The following is an 18,633-nucleotide window of genomic DNA, read 5'->3' on the forward strand; positions in this document are numbered from 1 at the left end:
CAGGTGGCTAAAGTATCAGAGTTTCAGCTTCAGCACAAGTCCTTCCAATGAATATTCAGGACTGATTTCCTTTAGGGCGGACTGGCTGGATCTCCTTGCTGTCCAAGGGACCCTCAAGACTTTTCTCCAACACCACAGTTCAAAACCATCAATTCTTTAGTGCTCAGCTTTCTTTATAGTTCAACTCTCACATCCATACATGAACAATGGAAAAACTATAGCTTTGACTAGACGGACCTTTGTTGGCAAAGTAATGTCTCCGCTTTATAATATGATTTCTAGGTTGGTCATAGCTTTTCTTCCAAGGAGCAAACGTCTTTTAATTTCATGGCTGCAGTCATCATCTGCAGTGATTTTGGAGCCCCCAAAAATAAAGTCTGCCACTGTTTCCACTGTTTCCCCATCTATTTGCCATTAAGTGATGGGACCAGATGCCATGATCTTAGTTTTCTGAATTCTGAGCTTTAAGCCAACTTTTTCACTCTGCTCTTTCACTTTCATCATAGGTTCTTTAGTTCTTTTTCACTTTTTGCTATAAGGGTGGTGTCATCTGCATATGTGAGGTTATTGATATTTCTCCCGGCAATCTTGATTCCAGCTTGTGCTTCATCCAGTCCAGCATTACTCATGATGTACTCTTTGGCCTTAGAGATCCAGATAAACTGATAGTGAATATAACAAAGTAACAGAGCAATATAAAACAGGATTTATTTATTTTAATGACAGAATTTAAAGAGCTTAGGTAAAATATCCTTGCATTTACAGAATCATTAAGCTTCTACAGCAGTCACATTTTAAAATTTTCATTTCATGAGAGATCTTATCAGCTAGAGAAGTGCTCTTGAATTTGAGGAGTTGCTGTCATCTCAGTATGCAGTCCTTACAAAATTTCAACACTCTGCTGTATTGCCATCCTGACAAGAACCCTGACAGATGCCTTTTTAGAAGCCCTGTGATATTCCAGGACACAGTTTGAAAATGGTTACTGCAGAGGAGAAAATGCCTGCCTGTATTACAGAAAATGATAAATGAAATGGTCTAACATATATTTTTCTTACAAAGAACCAATACTTTTCTGGTTGACAATAATATCTGTCAGTAATTATGAAAACAGCTGACAGACATATAGTACTTATTATATGACAAGAACTGTTCTAACATCCACATGGATGAACTGATGCTCATAACAACTCTATGAGATAGGTACTATTATCATCCCCATTTTACTGACGAGGAAATTGATGAACAGAGAGGTTAAGTGACTTTTACAAGATCCTCCAGCCAGAAAGGTGTTTGAGTCTGAGTCTATGCTCTTAATTGGTCCACACATTAACTCTGGGAAATGCTGTCTATTCATTCATTCACTCATTTTAACTAAGGGGTTTTCCCTGTGCCTGGGATTCAGCAGTAAACAATACAACATGATTCCGGCCCTAAATGAGCTTACCATCTTGCAATATGTCCTCTTCATTTTACCAAGGAAGAAACAAGGTCAAAAAGATTAGCCTTTCCCTAACACTGGAATACATTTTAGATATTTTATTTCATTTTTGCCACTTGACTTACATCATGGAGAGGGAAAGCTGCCTTGTAGATTCCAGAGCTTACGAGTTTGTTAATCCCAAACTTTTTCACATTGTCCCTTACTTGGTACATTATCCGAGAAAGAATGAAGTAAACCTAAAAAAGATTCCAAAACAGAGTGTGTAGTTTATACAGTGTAACTAGCCAATCACTGCTTACTATTCTAACAGGAATCTGTAGGTGTCTTACTTTTCTTTCTTTTTTTTGGCAGCTTTTAAAACCCAAACCAAACCAACCAAATTAAACCACTAATTATTCAACACTAGGTTTTAAATCACCCCAAGACAGCAGCTAAATTGGGTGTGACTTACAATGCGGCTTCTGGTGGCTGGATTGAAGAATGTGTCTCTATCTCGAATGTAAAAGTCATTCATGCGGTCCTTCTCAAATGGGGCAGTGAAAAACTCTTGCTCTGGCTTGATGATACTTTCATCCACTTGGAGGAGTTTGGTAAACCAATTGAAATTATCAAAGGCTGAGGACCGGGTTTTCAGATCATTGGGTTTCAGAGGCAATTTGATGTGCATTATCTCTGCATAGGTACATAGCACCTCCCATGGGGCATGTACTTTTACAAATACGAGCTTGTCATCCACAACCTATATTGAAAGAATGAGCATACAAACCAGGAAACCAAATCAACTATTGATATTTTCACAAATTTAAAACAGATTATTCTTATGTTGCATAGTTTTTTCTTAAAATCACCAATATTTTAGATGAAGAAACGCAAATGTGTTAAATATTAGTTCAAATTAGTAACTAAACATAAAAATACTATATTGTAGTGTTATTGTAATGACAAGTTTTAAAATTTCTTAAACCGAGAAGGCTCTTTATTATATATCTGTTCAATGTCATTATGTGATCATTAAAAAGGATTTAAAAGAACTACATTTATTAATATAGAAATGCATTTACTATATGATAAAGAGAGAAAAGCAAACTTTAAAACTGTGAAATGATAATTTCCTTTTTGGAAGGAAAAATGTATATATTTGAGCCAAAGAAAATATTCAGAAGGACAAGATTATTTATGGATAAAGTACAGATGATTTTCAATTCCACTATTCCTAAATTTTCTAATTTTGGGGGGGTAAACTATCATTTGTATTATATAAAAATCTTTAAAAAGGTTCTTGAATAAATACATTCATACCTAGATTTATTATTACATTCTTTGGCTATTAAGAAAGATCCATGGTTTTTATCAGCAACAAACACATATTCTATAATGCAGATTTTGACTGACTCCCATCCCAGCCTGCAGTTAAGGTGTGTCTGGGGTTACTGTTTCAAATGCCTTTCCAGCACTCTGAGTGACATGCTAGTTCCCAGGAGCAACAGTCAGCTGACAGCTGGAAAGGGTCTGACACTTACGGATCTGGTTGCTTCTAGTTGCAGACCATCACAGATGAGGTTAGACTCATATGCTTGTCTTTTTCTCTGCCAGAAGAAATTGGAAATGTGTTAGGTCTTCAGTTTTACCAAGGCGGGGGGGAGCTGTGTGTTTTTTTAATTAAAAAAAAAAATCAAACCAATTTGAATTGAATGAAGAGACACATTTGCTCAAAACAGCACAGAAGCAACGAAGGTGCCCTGTCTGTTGATGACGTGTGGGTTTAGATTCCTCAGAGGCAGTGCTGTGGAGAATAACTGGATTCTCTTGGGACTCTGGAGGACCCCGGGTTGTCCTGTAGGTTTCTGGCCACTTGAGGTACATAAAAGTCTCCAGCTTTGGCACCATGTCAAAGACTTTTTTTGGCTTATGAGAGATTGTGTACAGAAGTGGAGTTTTTGGAGTCCCACTCACCCATGGAATATACCAGAGTTACATTCCAGATCTGACATTCTAGATTATTAAAATTTTGTTTCTATATCAGACATTCAAATAGTTTGGTTTTGGATGTATATATTTCATCTTTGCATGCCTTGACCAATTTTAATAAAACAACACACAATTTTGGCAAAATGTAAGAAATTTTTCTCTTTGTAAGACTGAAATGTTAGTGAAGCTATAAAACAAACACTACACCTAAATCTACAAAATGAACTGATATATCTGACCATGTTACAGAGCCATTTATATGCACCACATGGTGAAACATATCTCAACTAAGATGTTAAAAACAGAGGAAGTAAAGGAAGAATATATATCTGAAATACAAAAACAAAACCACATAAAAAAAAAACCCACATAAAATATAAACTAGAATTTCTATCTTTAGTAATCACAGGAGGTGAATTGGACCAATTCTCCCACTGAAGACAATTAAAAATGCTGCATTAAAATCAGTTTTTAACTTCAGCAGTTAACAGGATAGAGAGGAATTACTGGGCCAATGTTCTGTATCCAGGGGGCTGGGCAGTCAGGCCACTGTGGCCATGGAACATGGGGTTATGCTTTGCCCACTGTGGACGGGCAGAGGGGGAGCTCAGCTGCTGTGCCACACACAGTGCCTAGAACATAGAAAGCACCTAATAAATGTAAAGTGGATGCTGCATGTAAAAAAGTCCAAGATGAAAAAATACACCTGGCATTTGACTCAATGTGAGTGCCAGTGGAATCCCTAATATATTTTGTGGAAGTCTGAGAAACAGAATATTGCTTTATTTTCATATATTTAATAAAGTTATATAGTATTAATACTTACTGTGCCAGACACTGTTCTAAGAGCTTTACAAACATAACACGTTTGTTACAACCTGAGCACAAAACAGTCACTTAGAGAAAAACAGCAAGTGCTATAAACAAATAAGCCAAACTTAACCTAGGAAAGTCCAGTGAGATGAGAGCTAGGGGGTGAGATGGGGGTGTGGAGGTACAGCTTTCCCATTGTTTCCAGCAGGTGGGTGCCCCCTCTGCCCGCCTCCCACCCCCTATCTCTGCAATGCACTCTGCTATGATTTTCAGTCTTCTCTACCCCTCATTCACCATCTGCCCACCTCAAACGGGAAGGTGGTTCAGACCTGCTCTACTTGGTACCGAAGCAGTATTTCTTCACCTTAGACTCAAACCCTCATACTTCAATTCCTGCATGGCAGCCCAAGCATTGTTCCAGATGGAGTCTTTCTTTACTATTGTGTAAAAGCATTTCTGATCTTTCCAGTCACACCTGACAGAGTACTCAGCGGGAGTACATGCCCAATACGTGTTTGTTGAAAGAATATACTCCACAAACATTAATTTGTTCTACAAACATTTCCTGAGAGCACTCTTCAAAGTTATGAAGATTCGAAGAGGAATTTGAAATGGTCTGCTGCAGAGGATCTACAAACTCAGCATCCAGGGATCTAGGACTCTGTCCAATACAAAAGGACTGGAACACTCATTCATGGGTCTAAGGCACTGTAATGGACACCCATCATTCTATATGGCCACTCAGCATTTCCACTCCCGCCAGAGCCCACGTCCCCTACAGCAGATAAAAACAGACACACCTATTCCTTATCTCCCATGAGTTCAGCTACTGGCAAGTGAATAACTATTAAGCAGACCACCTAAGACTCTAATCAGAAGCTGGAGATGCAAAGAAGTCAGGCCAAGCAGAACCCCTCCTGGGGTGGCTAGGACAGTGGGTGCCAGTGACAGCAGTGGCAGAGGTCTCAGCAGGAGCTTTCGGGGAGCACTGCTGGGCAGAAGCAGTTCTAGACCCTGGGGAGCAACCTCACTTTCTCCCAGACCAGCTGTGAAATGGAATTTGGGCACTGCCTCTGGCTGCTTCGTCTCCAGGTTTTGTTTGTCCAAGTCTTCCAATGAATCTGTGAGCTCCCTAATATTCTTTACTGATAGACTCCTTGTTTCTTTGTCTGCTTAAATTAGAGCTCATTTCTATTACTTGCCACCAAGAACCCTAATAGAGTAATAACCATGAACTAGGGAAAACCTGTTAGCCTAAAACGGAAACCACTGTGCAGTAAAGGGAGGGATGTTCTGTGCAGACCGGACACTCTGACTTCCTCTCTTTCTGGGGAGATGCCTCAACCTGAGGTTATACAAACAGCGACCCAGCTTGTCCCACTAGAAGGTCATAAGCAGAATTCAACTGTCTTCTGTCTCCTCGAGGAGTCAGGCAGCAATAATTTCAGTTAGGACGTGAAAGCTCAGACTCAAGGCTTTTAGCTCTTATGAGCAAATGTCCTTCTAGTTAGATGACTAGGTTGCTGTTGTTCAGTCACTCAGTCATGTCCGACTCTTTGCAACCCCATGGACTGCAGCACGCCAGGCTTCCCTGTTCTTCACTATCTCCCAGAGTTTGCTCTAACTCAAGCCCATTGAGTCAATGATGCCATCCAACCATCTCATCCTCTGTCATCCCTTCTCCTCCTGCCCTCAATCTTTCCCAGCATCAGGGTCTTTTCCAATGAGTCAGCTCTTCCCATCAGGCGGCTAAAGTATTGGAGCTTCAGCATCAGTCCTTCCAATGAATATTCAGGACTGATTTCCTTTAGGACTGACTGGTTTGATCTCCTTGCTGTCCAAGGGGTTCTCAAGAGTCTTCGCCAGCAATACAGTTTCTAGAAGGCTAGGACAATCAGTTAAAAGAGCAGCTTCTCCTGTGGCTTAATGGGTGTGTGAACAATGAAGTGATGGTAATAAGAAACCACATAACTGTGTTCACTCATCTCATAAAATTCCACGGTTCCCATCAAAGGCATAGCGTGACGCACAGCTGTCCCCTTCCTGGCCCCCCTCCTCCACTGAGGAGCGGCTCCAAACTCTGAAGGCGCTCCTTGCATTCGACACTTCATCCCAGACTCTTCAAGTGCTGTGGCCTCCTTCCTCACACAAATGCAGCCACTCACAAAAGGTCCTGTGTGAGCTGCCTCTCTCAGGAGGACACCTTCTTTCTCCTGGGTATCAGGAGATTACGCCTTTTTTCTGTTTTTCCTGAGTTTGCTTCGGCAATACCCTCTCTTCTTTTCAGCGCTTTATCTTCATTGCTCTTATTCAGCAAACAAACACCTTAAATGTTTCCTTTCTTGAAGAATACGAAATCCTGCCTCAGGCCTGGCTGCTCTTTGGTTACCATTCCTGTCCCTAGGGATGTCTGTCTTTTAATCTTGATATTCTTAGCACTTAGAATGTGCCTAAAGTGGAAGAAACAAGCAATATATATCTGATGAAAGAAGGAATGAGTGGATGGTGCGTGGATGGCTACCAGTTTTGTGGGAATTGACTGAGGAATGTAGTGTAGCAACCATGCGCCTCTTTCCTGAGCTCCCCCTCCCCCACAGTTCTCCAAGAACTTTTACTTGCGGGCTTTACAGGACATGATGGAGAAGGAGAGATATCGCTTAATTCTGGAATGGGCTAGCACCAAATAGCTCCAGGGTACCCAGAGCGGGAAGACATCTCTTGATCCCCTGGGAGTCTGAATTACCAGATGACAAAAGGGGGCCAGTTCAGAGAACCTGCAAAGAACCAGCCCCAAACATAGCAAACATAAACTACTCCTGTCTTGGCTGCATCTGCTGCATCAGCCATGACCGTGACAAGCGGCATAGTGCCAACTAGACATGGTTAGATTCCGAGTCAAAATTTAAATCCTGGTCCTGTCATTTTGCTAGCTCTGTGACGTTGGGCAAATAAACTCTGCAAGTATCAGTGGCTTCATCTCAAAAGTGGTATAAGAAATAGCTTCATGAGTATAAAGTCCTCAGCATAAGGCCTGACATATAAGAAGCCCTGTTGACCATTGTTATCTCCTTTCTGTCTTCAAATATGCTCAGCCTCCTTTATTCCTTAAAAAAAAAAAAAGAAAAAAGTCCTCTCTACCTTGTAAGCTTCAGAGGCTTACCTCTTTTATTTAATGTCAAACATCATAACAAAAATAAGCAACCCTAATCATTTAGCTTCCACAATGTGCACCCAGTGACATCTTAATCCCTCCAATGGGATAACAATGACATTATTTTACCAGAACTCCAGGAACTGGATCTCAAATCTGAGTCATTTAGCTCACTCTCCTCTTGACTCTTTATTATACACTATATTGTCCTGGTCCTCAGATTACCTTCTTTGATATATAATGGATATATATATCCTTCTGAACTTCCCTGGTGGCTCAGACAGTAAAAGCATCTGCCTACAATGTGGGAGACCCGGGTCGATCCCTGGGTCAGGAAGATCCCCCTGGAGAAGGAAATGGCAACCTACTCCAGTACTCTTGCCTGGAAAATCCCATGAATGGATGGAGGAGCCTGGTAGGCTACAGTCCATGGGGTCGCAAAGAGTCGTACACAACTGAGTGACTTCACTTTCATATGTCCTTTTCATTCTCTGAAGAAAGAGTTAATATTGTTAAAATGGTCGTACTACTTTAAGTTACCTACAGATTGAATGCACTCTCTATCAAAATACCCATGACATTTTCACAGAACAAATAATTCTGAAATTTATATGGAAGCACAAATGACCCAGAGCTGCCAAAGCAATCCTGGGATAAAAGAACAAGACTGGAGGTATAACCCTTCTAGACTTCAAACTATACTACAAAACTACACTAATCAAACACACACACACACACACACACACACAAGGTACTGGCTCGGAAACAGACACACAGATCAATGGAACAGAACAGACAGCCCAGAAATAAACCCACTCATTTATGGTCAATTAATCTATGATAAAGGAGGCAGAAATATACAATGGAGAAGAAAGTGTCTTCAATAAGTGGTGCTGGAAAATCTGGACAGCTACATGCAAAACAATGAAATTAGAACATTCCCTCATACCATATACAAAAATAAAAACTTAAAATGGTTTAAAGACCAATTTAAAGACCTAAATATGACATCATAAAACTCCTAGAAGAGAATACAAGCAAAACATTCTCAGACATAAATTATAGCAATATTTTCTTAGATAAGTCTCCCAAGGAAAAAGAAATAATAGCAAAGATAAATAGGACCTGCTGCTGCTGCTGCTAAGTCGCTTCAGTCATGTCCGACTCTGTGCGACCCCATAGACAGCAGCCCACCAGGCTCCGCCGTCCCTAGGATTCTCCAGGCAAGAATACTGGAGTGGGTTGCTATTTCCTTCTCCAGTGCATGAAAGGGAAAAGTGAAAGTGAAGTCGCTCAGTCGTGTCCGACTCTTAGCGACCCCATGGACTGTAGCCTACCAGGCTCCTCCGTCCATGGGATTTTCCAAGCAAGAGTACTCCTAATCAAACTTAAACATTTCTGAATAGCAAAGGACACCATCAATGAAAGGAAAAGACAATGAAAAGAAAATGGGAGGAGATATTTGCAAATGATGAGGCCAAAAAGGGGCTAATAACCAAAATATGTAAACAGCTCACATAACTCAATATATATATTTTTTTAAATGCTGATTTAAAAATGGCCAGAGACCTGAACAGACATTTTGCAAAAAAAGACATACAGATGACTAACAGGCACATGAAAAGATGCTCAACACCACTAATTATTAGATAAATGCAAATCAAAACCATAATGAGAAGGTCTCCCTTGTGGTTCAGTGGCTAAGCCTCCACATTCCCAATGGAGGGGGCTCAGGTTCAATACCTGGTCAGGGAACTAGATCCCACATGCCACAACTAAGAGTTTGCATGCCATGACTAAAGATCCTGCATGCCACAACAAAGACTGAAGATCCCACATGCCATAATTAAGAGCTGGCACAGCCAAATAAATAAATAAAAATATTTTTAAAAATACAATGATACATTGCCTCACAGCTGTAAGAGTGGCTAATATTAAAAAGTCAACAAATAACAAATGCTGTCAAGAATGTGGAGAAAAGGAAATTCCTGTACACTGCTGATTGGAATGTAAACTGGTGCAGCCACTAGTTGAAGCCAGTATGGAGTTTCCTCAAAAAACTAAAATACAATTACCATGTTATCCAGCAATTCCACTCCTGGATATATACTGGAAAAAAACAAAAACTCTAATTTGAAAAGATACATGCATCCCAATGTTCATAGCAGTACTATTTACAAGAGCCAAGATGTGGACACAATCCAATGACTGTAGTAAGAAGATGTGATACACACACACTTGCGAGCTCAGGCACGCGTGCGTGCGTGCACACATACTCACACAGAGTGGAATGCTACTCAGGCGTAAAAAGAATGACATATTTCCATTTGCAACAACAAGGAGAGACCCAGAGATTATTAGGTTTAGTGAAATAAGTCACACAGAGAAAGACAAATGCTATATGATACCATTTATATGAGGAATCTAAACTATAATATAAGTGAATACATATACAAAACAAACAGTTTATTCACAAATTGTTGAATGTTTTAGTTGTTTCTAATTTTTCACAATTATGAAAATTCTTGTAAAATAAGTTTTGTGTATTCTCCTCAGAATAAAGTCCTGGATGCCGAATTGTTGAAAAGTGCATGCAGCTTTAACTTCTTTAATAGATATTGCTGTACTGCCATTGAGAAAAAGTTACACTATAGCGTATCCTATTTTAGTTCTTCTTTGGTTCTTTACAAAGACCTTCTAAGATATTTACCTGATATCTCTTGATAATTGGCAGATCTTGGAGTTGGTTTATAATGCCCTCTGTTTTATCACTAACTATAAATACTTAAATAGTTGAACCAAGGAAAGGGCATTTTTATTTGCTTAAACATGTTAATATATCACCTTGGTGCTACTCTAATAAGACAGTTCTTGTTATTTCCCTTTGGCATGGCAGTTCACAAAGAACTAGTGGAATATTTTAAAAATTGATCAAACCAGTTTTCTTGGTTTGTCAGGTAGCTAAAGTAAATTAGCATATGTGCTATATTTGTCAAACAGGAATATATCAGGAAAAGACTGCTTACTTAAGAAAAGATTGCTTAAATCTATTTAATAAGAGATCATCAGCTTTACTGCTCTGTAGAATTTACACTTGGATAAGTAACAGTGTTCCTGACATTTTTAAAAAATTAGGGTAGAGCTATCCTCCATGTTAAAAATGAAAGAAAATTAATATTGCATATTGAATGACATACTCATTGCTCAATAAATATTTGCTGAATAAATGAGTATCTGAGGCCACACAATTTTTAACTAAAAATTATCTATGTACCTTATTGGAAACCTTACAGGTAAGAACCTAAACCTATGTTTATAGTCTATGACGTGTATTTGACAGCACAAAATGACTAAACCAAACTCACAGGCTCTGAAAAAAGCCCAGTCATATACTAGATTATGTTGTAAGTTCCTCTATCTCTAGGAGAGTAAATTCACTGGCACTGCAACCTGGATCTCTCTCTTTCTTTTCAGCCTACTTCTAGCAAAGCCAAAGAGACTATAGTCATTGAGGACCTATGCACATCACAAAAAGAGGCACATGATTCTACTACTGTCAGTGGAGAATAGTACTTGGGGTTCAAAGTGGAGAAGGACAAGAGTACTTATCCCACCCCAGAAACTGAAATTTTATTCACACCTCTTATGGGAGGTTAATAAAGCTGTCAGAGAAATAAAGAATAAAGCAATCAAAATCACAAAGGACAGACTGGCGTAATTAAGGCAGCTTTCTGTCCCCTAAGCACCTGAGATTGCACATCTCATTTGGCTTAATAAAGTCATTGTTGGCAAGGACTTGCTTGTGAATGATACAGTAATAATACTGATTTTAAACACCAATTTCTACCATTTCCTTTATAGTTGCTCTGCTTTTATGGATAAAAAGCAGGGGTTGCAATGTCTAAGAAGATTATAAATAAATCAGTTGAGATTAATGAAATAGATTTATTTCAGATATTCTTCCAGCTTTGTTAGGCAAAATACTGACACTGCTGTCACTGTACGTTTCAACTTGCCAACCTCTGTTATGCCTATGAAGTCGGGTAAGAAATAAACCAAAGGTACTTAATTTGTGCAAAAATATTTCTTTCTAATCACTCAAAGTGCTTCTTACTTGGTAAGGTCTGGTAAGCAGGAATAAATTATTTAATTGGGACTTAAATTTACATGTTGTTGATAAAACATTGAATATTAGTGGACTGATTTAGTAGGTGACATATGTTCATGAGGAGATAGAAAACAGACAAGCATCCTAAATGATAAGTATAGAAAGGAAGTGAATATGTAGCTGAAACTTATTTCCAACTTTTCTTTTTAAATTAATATTTTTGGTGTAATTATGAAAATAAATAAATGGTAACTTAGAAATTTTCCAAGAAGGAAAAAAAATCACTTGTTATGAATCCACTGCTAAGATAACTACTGTAAACACTTCAGGGCAGTGTTTTCCAAACTAACCTACCTGCTTATATGAAAAACCTGAAGCACCCTAGTTAAAATGCAGATTCTAGGGCCTCGCTTCTCTACATTTTGGCTCAGTACATACAGGATGGGCCTGGATAACCTAGTTTTAACAAGCAAAGCAGACTATTCTTATCATCAGGCAAGTTTAAGAAATACTATTTTCCTTGTTTTCCAAACTTTAAACTTTTTGTTTTGTATTGAGGTTCAGACCGTTAACAATGTTGTGGTAGTTTTGGGTGAACAGTGAAGGATCTCAGCCATACACATACATGTATCCAGTCTCTCCCAAATCCCATCCCATCCAGGCTGGCACGTAACACTGAACAGAGTTCCATGTGCTATACAATAGGTCCTAGTTGGTTATCCATTTTAAATACAACAGTCTGTATGTGACCTTCCCGAAGTCCTTAACTATCCCTTCCCTCCCAGCAACCATAAGTTTTTTAGGAAATACTATTTTCTTAGAGCATATCTTTTCTGTGCATATAAGCAAGCTCTTCTTTTATGATTATTTATTTTCTTCAAGCCTGTTCTGTTTGAGAATTTGGTATAGTTGATGTTTCCCAGCTCTCTACACTTTTACAAAGTGAGACACAAGTACCTGTTGGTCCAGGGCAAATGACAGCTTCTTCATTCAAAACTAACTCAGAAGGACTAATCTGGAAGAGAATTTTTCTCTTCTCCACCTCTTTCTGAGATGAAGAGGAACAAACAGATTGTACTTTTCAGAATTTCACTGTCCTCTGCATTTGTCTGTTTTTAAGGATTAGGCCCAAGGACACGTCCCATTTTGGAAATATGAAGCAAGATTTGGATTCACTGCTCTTGTGCTGAGTACTCAAAAATAAAACCAAATATGCTTATACTAGCAACACATCTTGTAGTTGTAATGTGAAACTGCTGATTCTAATTTAATTTATTCCTTTTAACCTACAATCTTAGTTTAAGCAAGTAGAGTGATAAAAGGAGATAAAAATATAAAGAACTTCCTGCTTTAGTTTAAAATATTAAGCCAAACCTGATTTCACATCCAAAAACAAAAGACAGAACACCTACCAAAAGTTATCTGAGGAGGTGAAACTACCCAACAGGAGTTGCCACCATCAATTAACCCAGCGTAATAGTTTTCATGGACTATTTGTGGCAAAAATATCATTTTTAGGAAATTTTTTATACTATTCTGATTCTTCATAATCTCTTTCTGCCAACCCTTTATTTCTTCAATTTGGAGAATACAAGTCGATGTTAAGTCCACTCAATCATGCCTTCTCCTTTAGAAGGCTCCATGGGATAAATTTCTTTCTGGGGGATCTTTAGACCAGAAAGATTGTATTTCTTTGGGACAACCAGTTTGGTTTTTATTGTGCTGAAACTTTAAACCATGGTGTTGATAACATCCTCTATTTTCTTTGGCTACTAGGAAACGCAAGAGGCAAATTTGCAGCTGAACTCTAATTTCTGAACAGGACTTTATGGTTAATAATAAGTCATTTTGCTTATTATTTTGATACATAGCTTCATTTTATTTTTCTGGCTTTTACATTTTTGTCACCATGATCAGTTCAGTTCAGTTCAGTCACTCAGTTGTGCCCGACTCTTTGTGACCCCATAGACTGCAGCACGCCAGGCTTCCCTGTCCATCACCAACTCCTGAAGTTTACTCAAACTCACGTCCATTGAGTTAGTGATGTTATTCAAGCATCTCATACTCTGTCGTTCCCTTCTCCTCCTGCCTTCAATCTTGCTCAACATCAGGGTCTTTTCCAATGAGTCAGTTCTTCACATCAGGTGTCCAAAGTATTGGAGTTTCAGCTTCAGCATCAGTCCTTCCAATGAATACTCAGGACTGATCTCCTTTAGGATGGACTGGTTGGATCTCCTTGCAGTCCAAGGGACTCTCAAGAGTCTTCTCCAACACCACAGTTCAAAAGCATCAATTCTGTGGCACTCAGCTTTCTTTATGGTTCACTGGAAAAACCATAGCTTTGATATCCTCTCTAATTACTTTTATTTTTGGTATATTCTGTGTGTGATCTCAAGTACTTTGTAATGAATTATAAATAAACTATGTTGTAACATAATATTAACATAAGTAGAAAGCTAATGACTATAAAAATGATACATTGCATATTAAAACCAATAATGATGTTTGAATATTCTATACTGTTAACTATCTTCTTATGAGCCACAAATAATCATATACTTTATGCACATAAGACTTACTGATAAAGCAATGATACAAAGAAAGCACATTTGATAAATTTTAAAACCCAATTATAAAAGTTCATAGCAATCTCAACTAGAAGAGAACTCTTAACTTTTTAAAAGAAAACTACCAAAAATTTATAGCAAATGTGCATTTAATGTGGAATTTTAGAAACACTTGCACCAAACTCAGGAACAATACAGTGGTGACTACTACGTGCTGCAGGTTTTATTCAAGAGGTCTTAGCCACGTCATTTGGACAAGATAACAAATGAAGTATAAGAAAGGTACAGTGATGCTTGTCATTTGGAGACAATATGGTCTTCTTTTGAATAAACTTAAAATAAGCATTAGAAATTACTGGAACTAAAAAATTTATCAATGTAACTAGATCTTATAAAAAAATCAATTGACTTCTTTCTTAACACAAAATACTCAATCACAAGCAAAAAAATTAAAAAAAAAATGTGTCTGACAACAGCAACAAAAATGTAATATAATAGTTAATAAAAATGTATAAGATCCTTCGACATTATTATAAAACTTTACTAAAGTATGTAAAATCTTAATAAATGGAATGGTGCAGTGTTCATTTTATTAGAATTTTCTGATGAACTTTTAACCATTTCCAAAGGGATTTCATCTAGCTTCTATGTAAACAGTTTCAGCCTCTTGATAACTCATATAAAACAATGGATAACAGTTTTAAAAGCTCAAGGGATCTATAACCAATTAGTCAGTTGTTTCACATTATTTGAAGGTTTGGATGCAATTTAATTTAAACACTTATTTTTTGGAAAATTTCTTACTCTGTACTCTCTACTGGCCAGATCCACTAAAGAATTCTTAAGGCCTGATATACAAGATAAATTTATACTTCCATAACTTTTTATCAACTTCCAGGAAATAAATTTTCCATCAACTTTAAGGGATGGAGTCTGCTGATAAAAAAGCATTACATTCAGGATGACTTATACTGTTCTTATGCTATCTAGACTTTTCTACTCTCTTTACCATCATCTGCATTATACCATTACTTGGTCATAAACACATCTGTTTAGAAGGGAGGCCAAGTGTCAGACAAAATGAAATTCAGAATAGATCAATTATGCCACCCGTTAGCAGTTCTAGATAAGGGAAATGGAAGAAAGAATGACGAACAAAACTGAGCAGGAAGAGTTGGAGAAATATATGGAAACATGCCTCATTTAAAACATTTTTGCTCTTCACAATATGGAGCAAACTTATTTAGATATATTTAATCATGAGATGTGCCAGGCATTGCTGGCTGCCTATTCAACAGTCACCCTCCCCTTCTTCATTACCAAGAAAAGCTGACGGTTTTTCAGATACTAAGTGATCAGATGATTCAGGAAATGAAAGACTAGTCTTGATTAGTCTATGCTAATGATGGTAGTTTCATTCTTCTTGCCACTGGTTGGTTTAGGAATAGGCCTGCGAGAGACAATCAACAGTGAAAGGAAGTCTGCCATTCTAGGGGAGATTTTTCCCCTTTCAAAAAGAGGACTGAAAGAAAGGGCATTCCTTCTTACTGCTGCTGATGTCTGGAAACACAACAAACATCATGAAACGAAGTGAAGACAGTTTAAGAATAGCCAACATTTGAGGATGGCAGGGCAGAAGGATACAATGAAGCTCGAGTCCTGATGACCCCAACAAGCCAATAAATTATCTAACTCAGAAATGCTCCTATCTCTGCACTATTTCTTAAATGAGAGAATTATTATTTCTTTTCAGCACTTAAATCATTATGAGTTTGGTTTCCCTGTTACTTCCAGTAAAAAGACACTCGAACTGATTCTATGCCATGGACAGCAGTATGGGCTAAACAAACACTTATTCTTGGAACAATTTATGATCAACCGCATCTGTAATATAAACAGTTTATGCTTTTTCAAAGGGAGGTGTGAGATTCTGAGGTATTTTCACTAATACAAGCGGACAAAGTTATATGATATTTGGAGGTTTGGTTAGAAAAATAATTTCTCTTTTGCTCATATGCAGACGTAGACTTTTAATCCTGTGTGTTTTTGATGCTCACGGCCCTGTCAGTTTTATCTTTCTCTACCTCTAAACAAGAATTTAACAATACTTTTTAGATCAGCCCCTGGCAAAGTCAACCTCGGGGCTGTTTTAGGAAATCAATATGATTTACACATTATTTTTTTTTCCTCTCAATGAAAAGAGAATTCTGAAATTGCCTTTCTTTGGCATTGTCCTAAATTCTGAATATGGCCTGACAGAGAATGTGATGGAACTTGCAAATGATTTTCCAATTAATAAAAATGTGATTCCAAAGCTGAGCTTCGAATTCTAGTAGAATCTAAATTAAGTAACATGTATAAATAGTCTCAAAATACTTAAAAGCATAGCTTATAAACACCAACATCACGGTACATCAATCCATGAGTTCAGATACCAAAAATACTGATGGTTTTTTTTCTCCTGATTTATGAAAGTTACTTCAGCACCTTTGTTTCTGTATAACACAAATGCAGACCTTGTTAATAATGTAACCAGCCCTAGGCTCCTTTACCATGGGAGAGAAGCCCTTGTATAAAACTAAAACTGTTTCCTCTATACTGTAATGGATTAGGTTTGTTTAACTTACTTTATATAGTGCTCAATTCAGTTCCATCAGCATGTGGATGCCTAATAAATATTTGATGATGGTGACCCTGACTGCACAGAAGATATCTTAGTGTTCACAGGAAAATGATAAAATACTCTAAGCTAGTTTAGTGACAAAATTATATAATAACCAGAGAGTGATGCCTTTTCATACCAGTGTATGCCCCAAATAAAAGAAAAGGTACAAAAATTAACATGTTATCTAATATGTACTGAAAATTTATTAAGCATTTCTGTATACTATTTTATTCAATGCTAAACATAATTACTTGGACTAGGTATTGAGATTCCTATTTTCCAGAATCTAAGATGCCTCTGGTTCTATGGTGAGCCAATACTTCATGTGCCAATAAAAAATTCATCCAATGAAATTATGATACACTTTTTTAAAGATGTACCCTGATTTCAGAGATGTCAAAATGTAAAAATAAAAGGCATCTCCAAATAATAATAAAATATGAGACTGAAAAGAAAATTCATCCAACTCACACAGTTAGCTGGAAACTGTGGCAAAGACAAGCCATTGATGACCAAAAGTTAATGTTCCCCATCCACAGCATGGAATTCCTACTGAGAAATGTCTTTCCAGACAGAAACTATACTTTCCACCTTCCAGAGTTCTGACCAAAAGAATATGAACCCAACTGATGATGTCAGTTCCAATCCAAACAGGTAAAGAAGCACAAGTACATTCTTCATCCTCTCCCTTATTATACCTACCATTTATTGATGCCCAGAGTGATCTCAGAAACTACCTGTTGAATATGGCAAAGCCTTTGTGTCAGCCTGGGTTCTTGAATGACTGCAAGCAACAAAGCCCTGCCCGTACCTCTAAGACACTGTGCCAAACAGGGATGCCATGATTGACTTGAGCCATAAGTAAACTTTTATTTTATTAAGCCACTGTAATTCTAGGCTGGTGTTGCCTCAACTAGAATTACTCCAAACAGTACAGTAGCAGAATTAGAATCTGAATACCAGGCTCCATAAGCTGGGCTCATTCGGTGACACTACGCAAATACAAGCCTCCAAAATTACCCTTTCCAAAACAAACAAAAACCAAAATAAAAAGGACTGATTCCTTCATTTTAAGCAGGTTTCATCCTTGGTTTGAAAAATTAGACAGAAATCAATAGATTTAAGGATGATATATTTCAGAGAGAAAGCCCAGAGAGGGACAAATTAATAGTTGTGTATTTGTAACAGCACAAGTGTGAGAAAAAACAAAAACAGAATGAAGAAGTGATTTTCAAAGTGGGTAAAAGTGACACACTTGTGTACTTTCTTTTTTGTCTTGTTTTAGTCTGATGAAGTTTGATAAAGAAGTTCCAGGAAGTTGTTATATATTTAGCAGGCTAAATGGCTTAATATCTTGAGATAAAGATGGCCGCATTACCTGAAAGAGCCTGATGCAAAGGAAAGGTAAAGCCTGACTGGCAATGAATGAAAGGGAAAGGGAGGGAAGAAGGTGGGAGATGTCAAGAACACAGGTTCGCGATTTAAGGCAAGAGTTTGAATTGTAGCTCCATCAGTTCTTACATTAGAGTCCATGAACTTGGGCAATCGTTTAATCTCTCTAAGGGCCAATTTTGTTATCCAGAATGGTATGAAAATAAAAGGCACCTTATAGGTTGTTCTGGAAAAGACCTTGATGTTGGGAAAGACTGAAGGCAAAAGGAGAAGAGGGTTGCAGAAGATGTTGGGATGGCATCACCAACTCAATGGACATGAAGTTGAGCAAACTCTGGAAGACAGTGGAGGACAGGGAAGCCTGGTGTGCTTCAGTCCATGGGGTCTCAAAGAGTTAGACAGGACTGAGCAACTGAACCACCAGCAAAACAACAAGGTTATTCTGAGAATTAAATGAGAACACGCGTGCAAAATACACAGATCATCCATGAATTAGCATACCCTGACACTGGTTGGTTGTTATTA

At 37.9% G+C, this 18,633-nt stretch overlaps 1 protein-coding gene across 5 annotated transcripts in view; it reads right to left on the reverse strand.

Annotated features, from left to right (window-relative positions):
• The window catches only part of ANO6 (anoctamin 6), a 226,014-nt gene that overhangs the window by 72,360 nt on the left and 135,021 nt on the right, over nucleotides 1-18,633 (reverse strand). For all 5 annotated transcript variants that reach the window (XM_081593569.1, XM_081593567.1, XM_081593568.1 and 2 more), the window contains 3 exons: nucleotides 2,965-3,030; nucleotides 1,896-2,183; nucleotides 1,567-1,680 (listed from right to left, as the gene is read on the reverse strand). In XM_081593569.1, the coding sequence (XP_081449695.1) occupies nucleotides 1,567-1,680; nucleotides 1,896-2,183; nucleotides 2,965-3,030 (468 nt within the window). The remainder of the gene's footprint in view (nucleotides 1-1,566; nucleotides 1,681-1,895; nucleotides 2,184-2,964; nucleotides 3,031-18,633) is intronic.

The sequence above is a fragment of the Giraffa tippelskirchi genome, chromosome 4 (genome assembly GCF_054371585.1).
Source record: "Giraffa tippelskirchi isolate mGirTip1 chromosome 4, T2T-mGirTip1v1.2.pri, whole genome shotgun sequence".
NCBI lineage: Eukaryota > Metazoa > Chordata > Mammalia > Artiodactyla > Giraffidae > Giraffa > Giraffa tippelskirchi.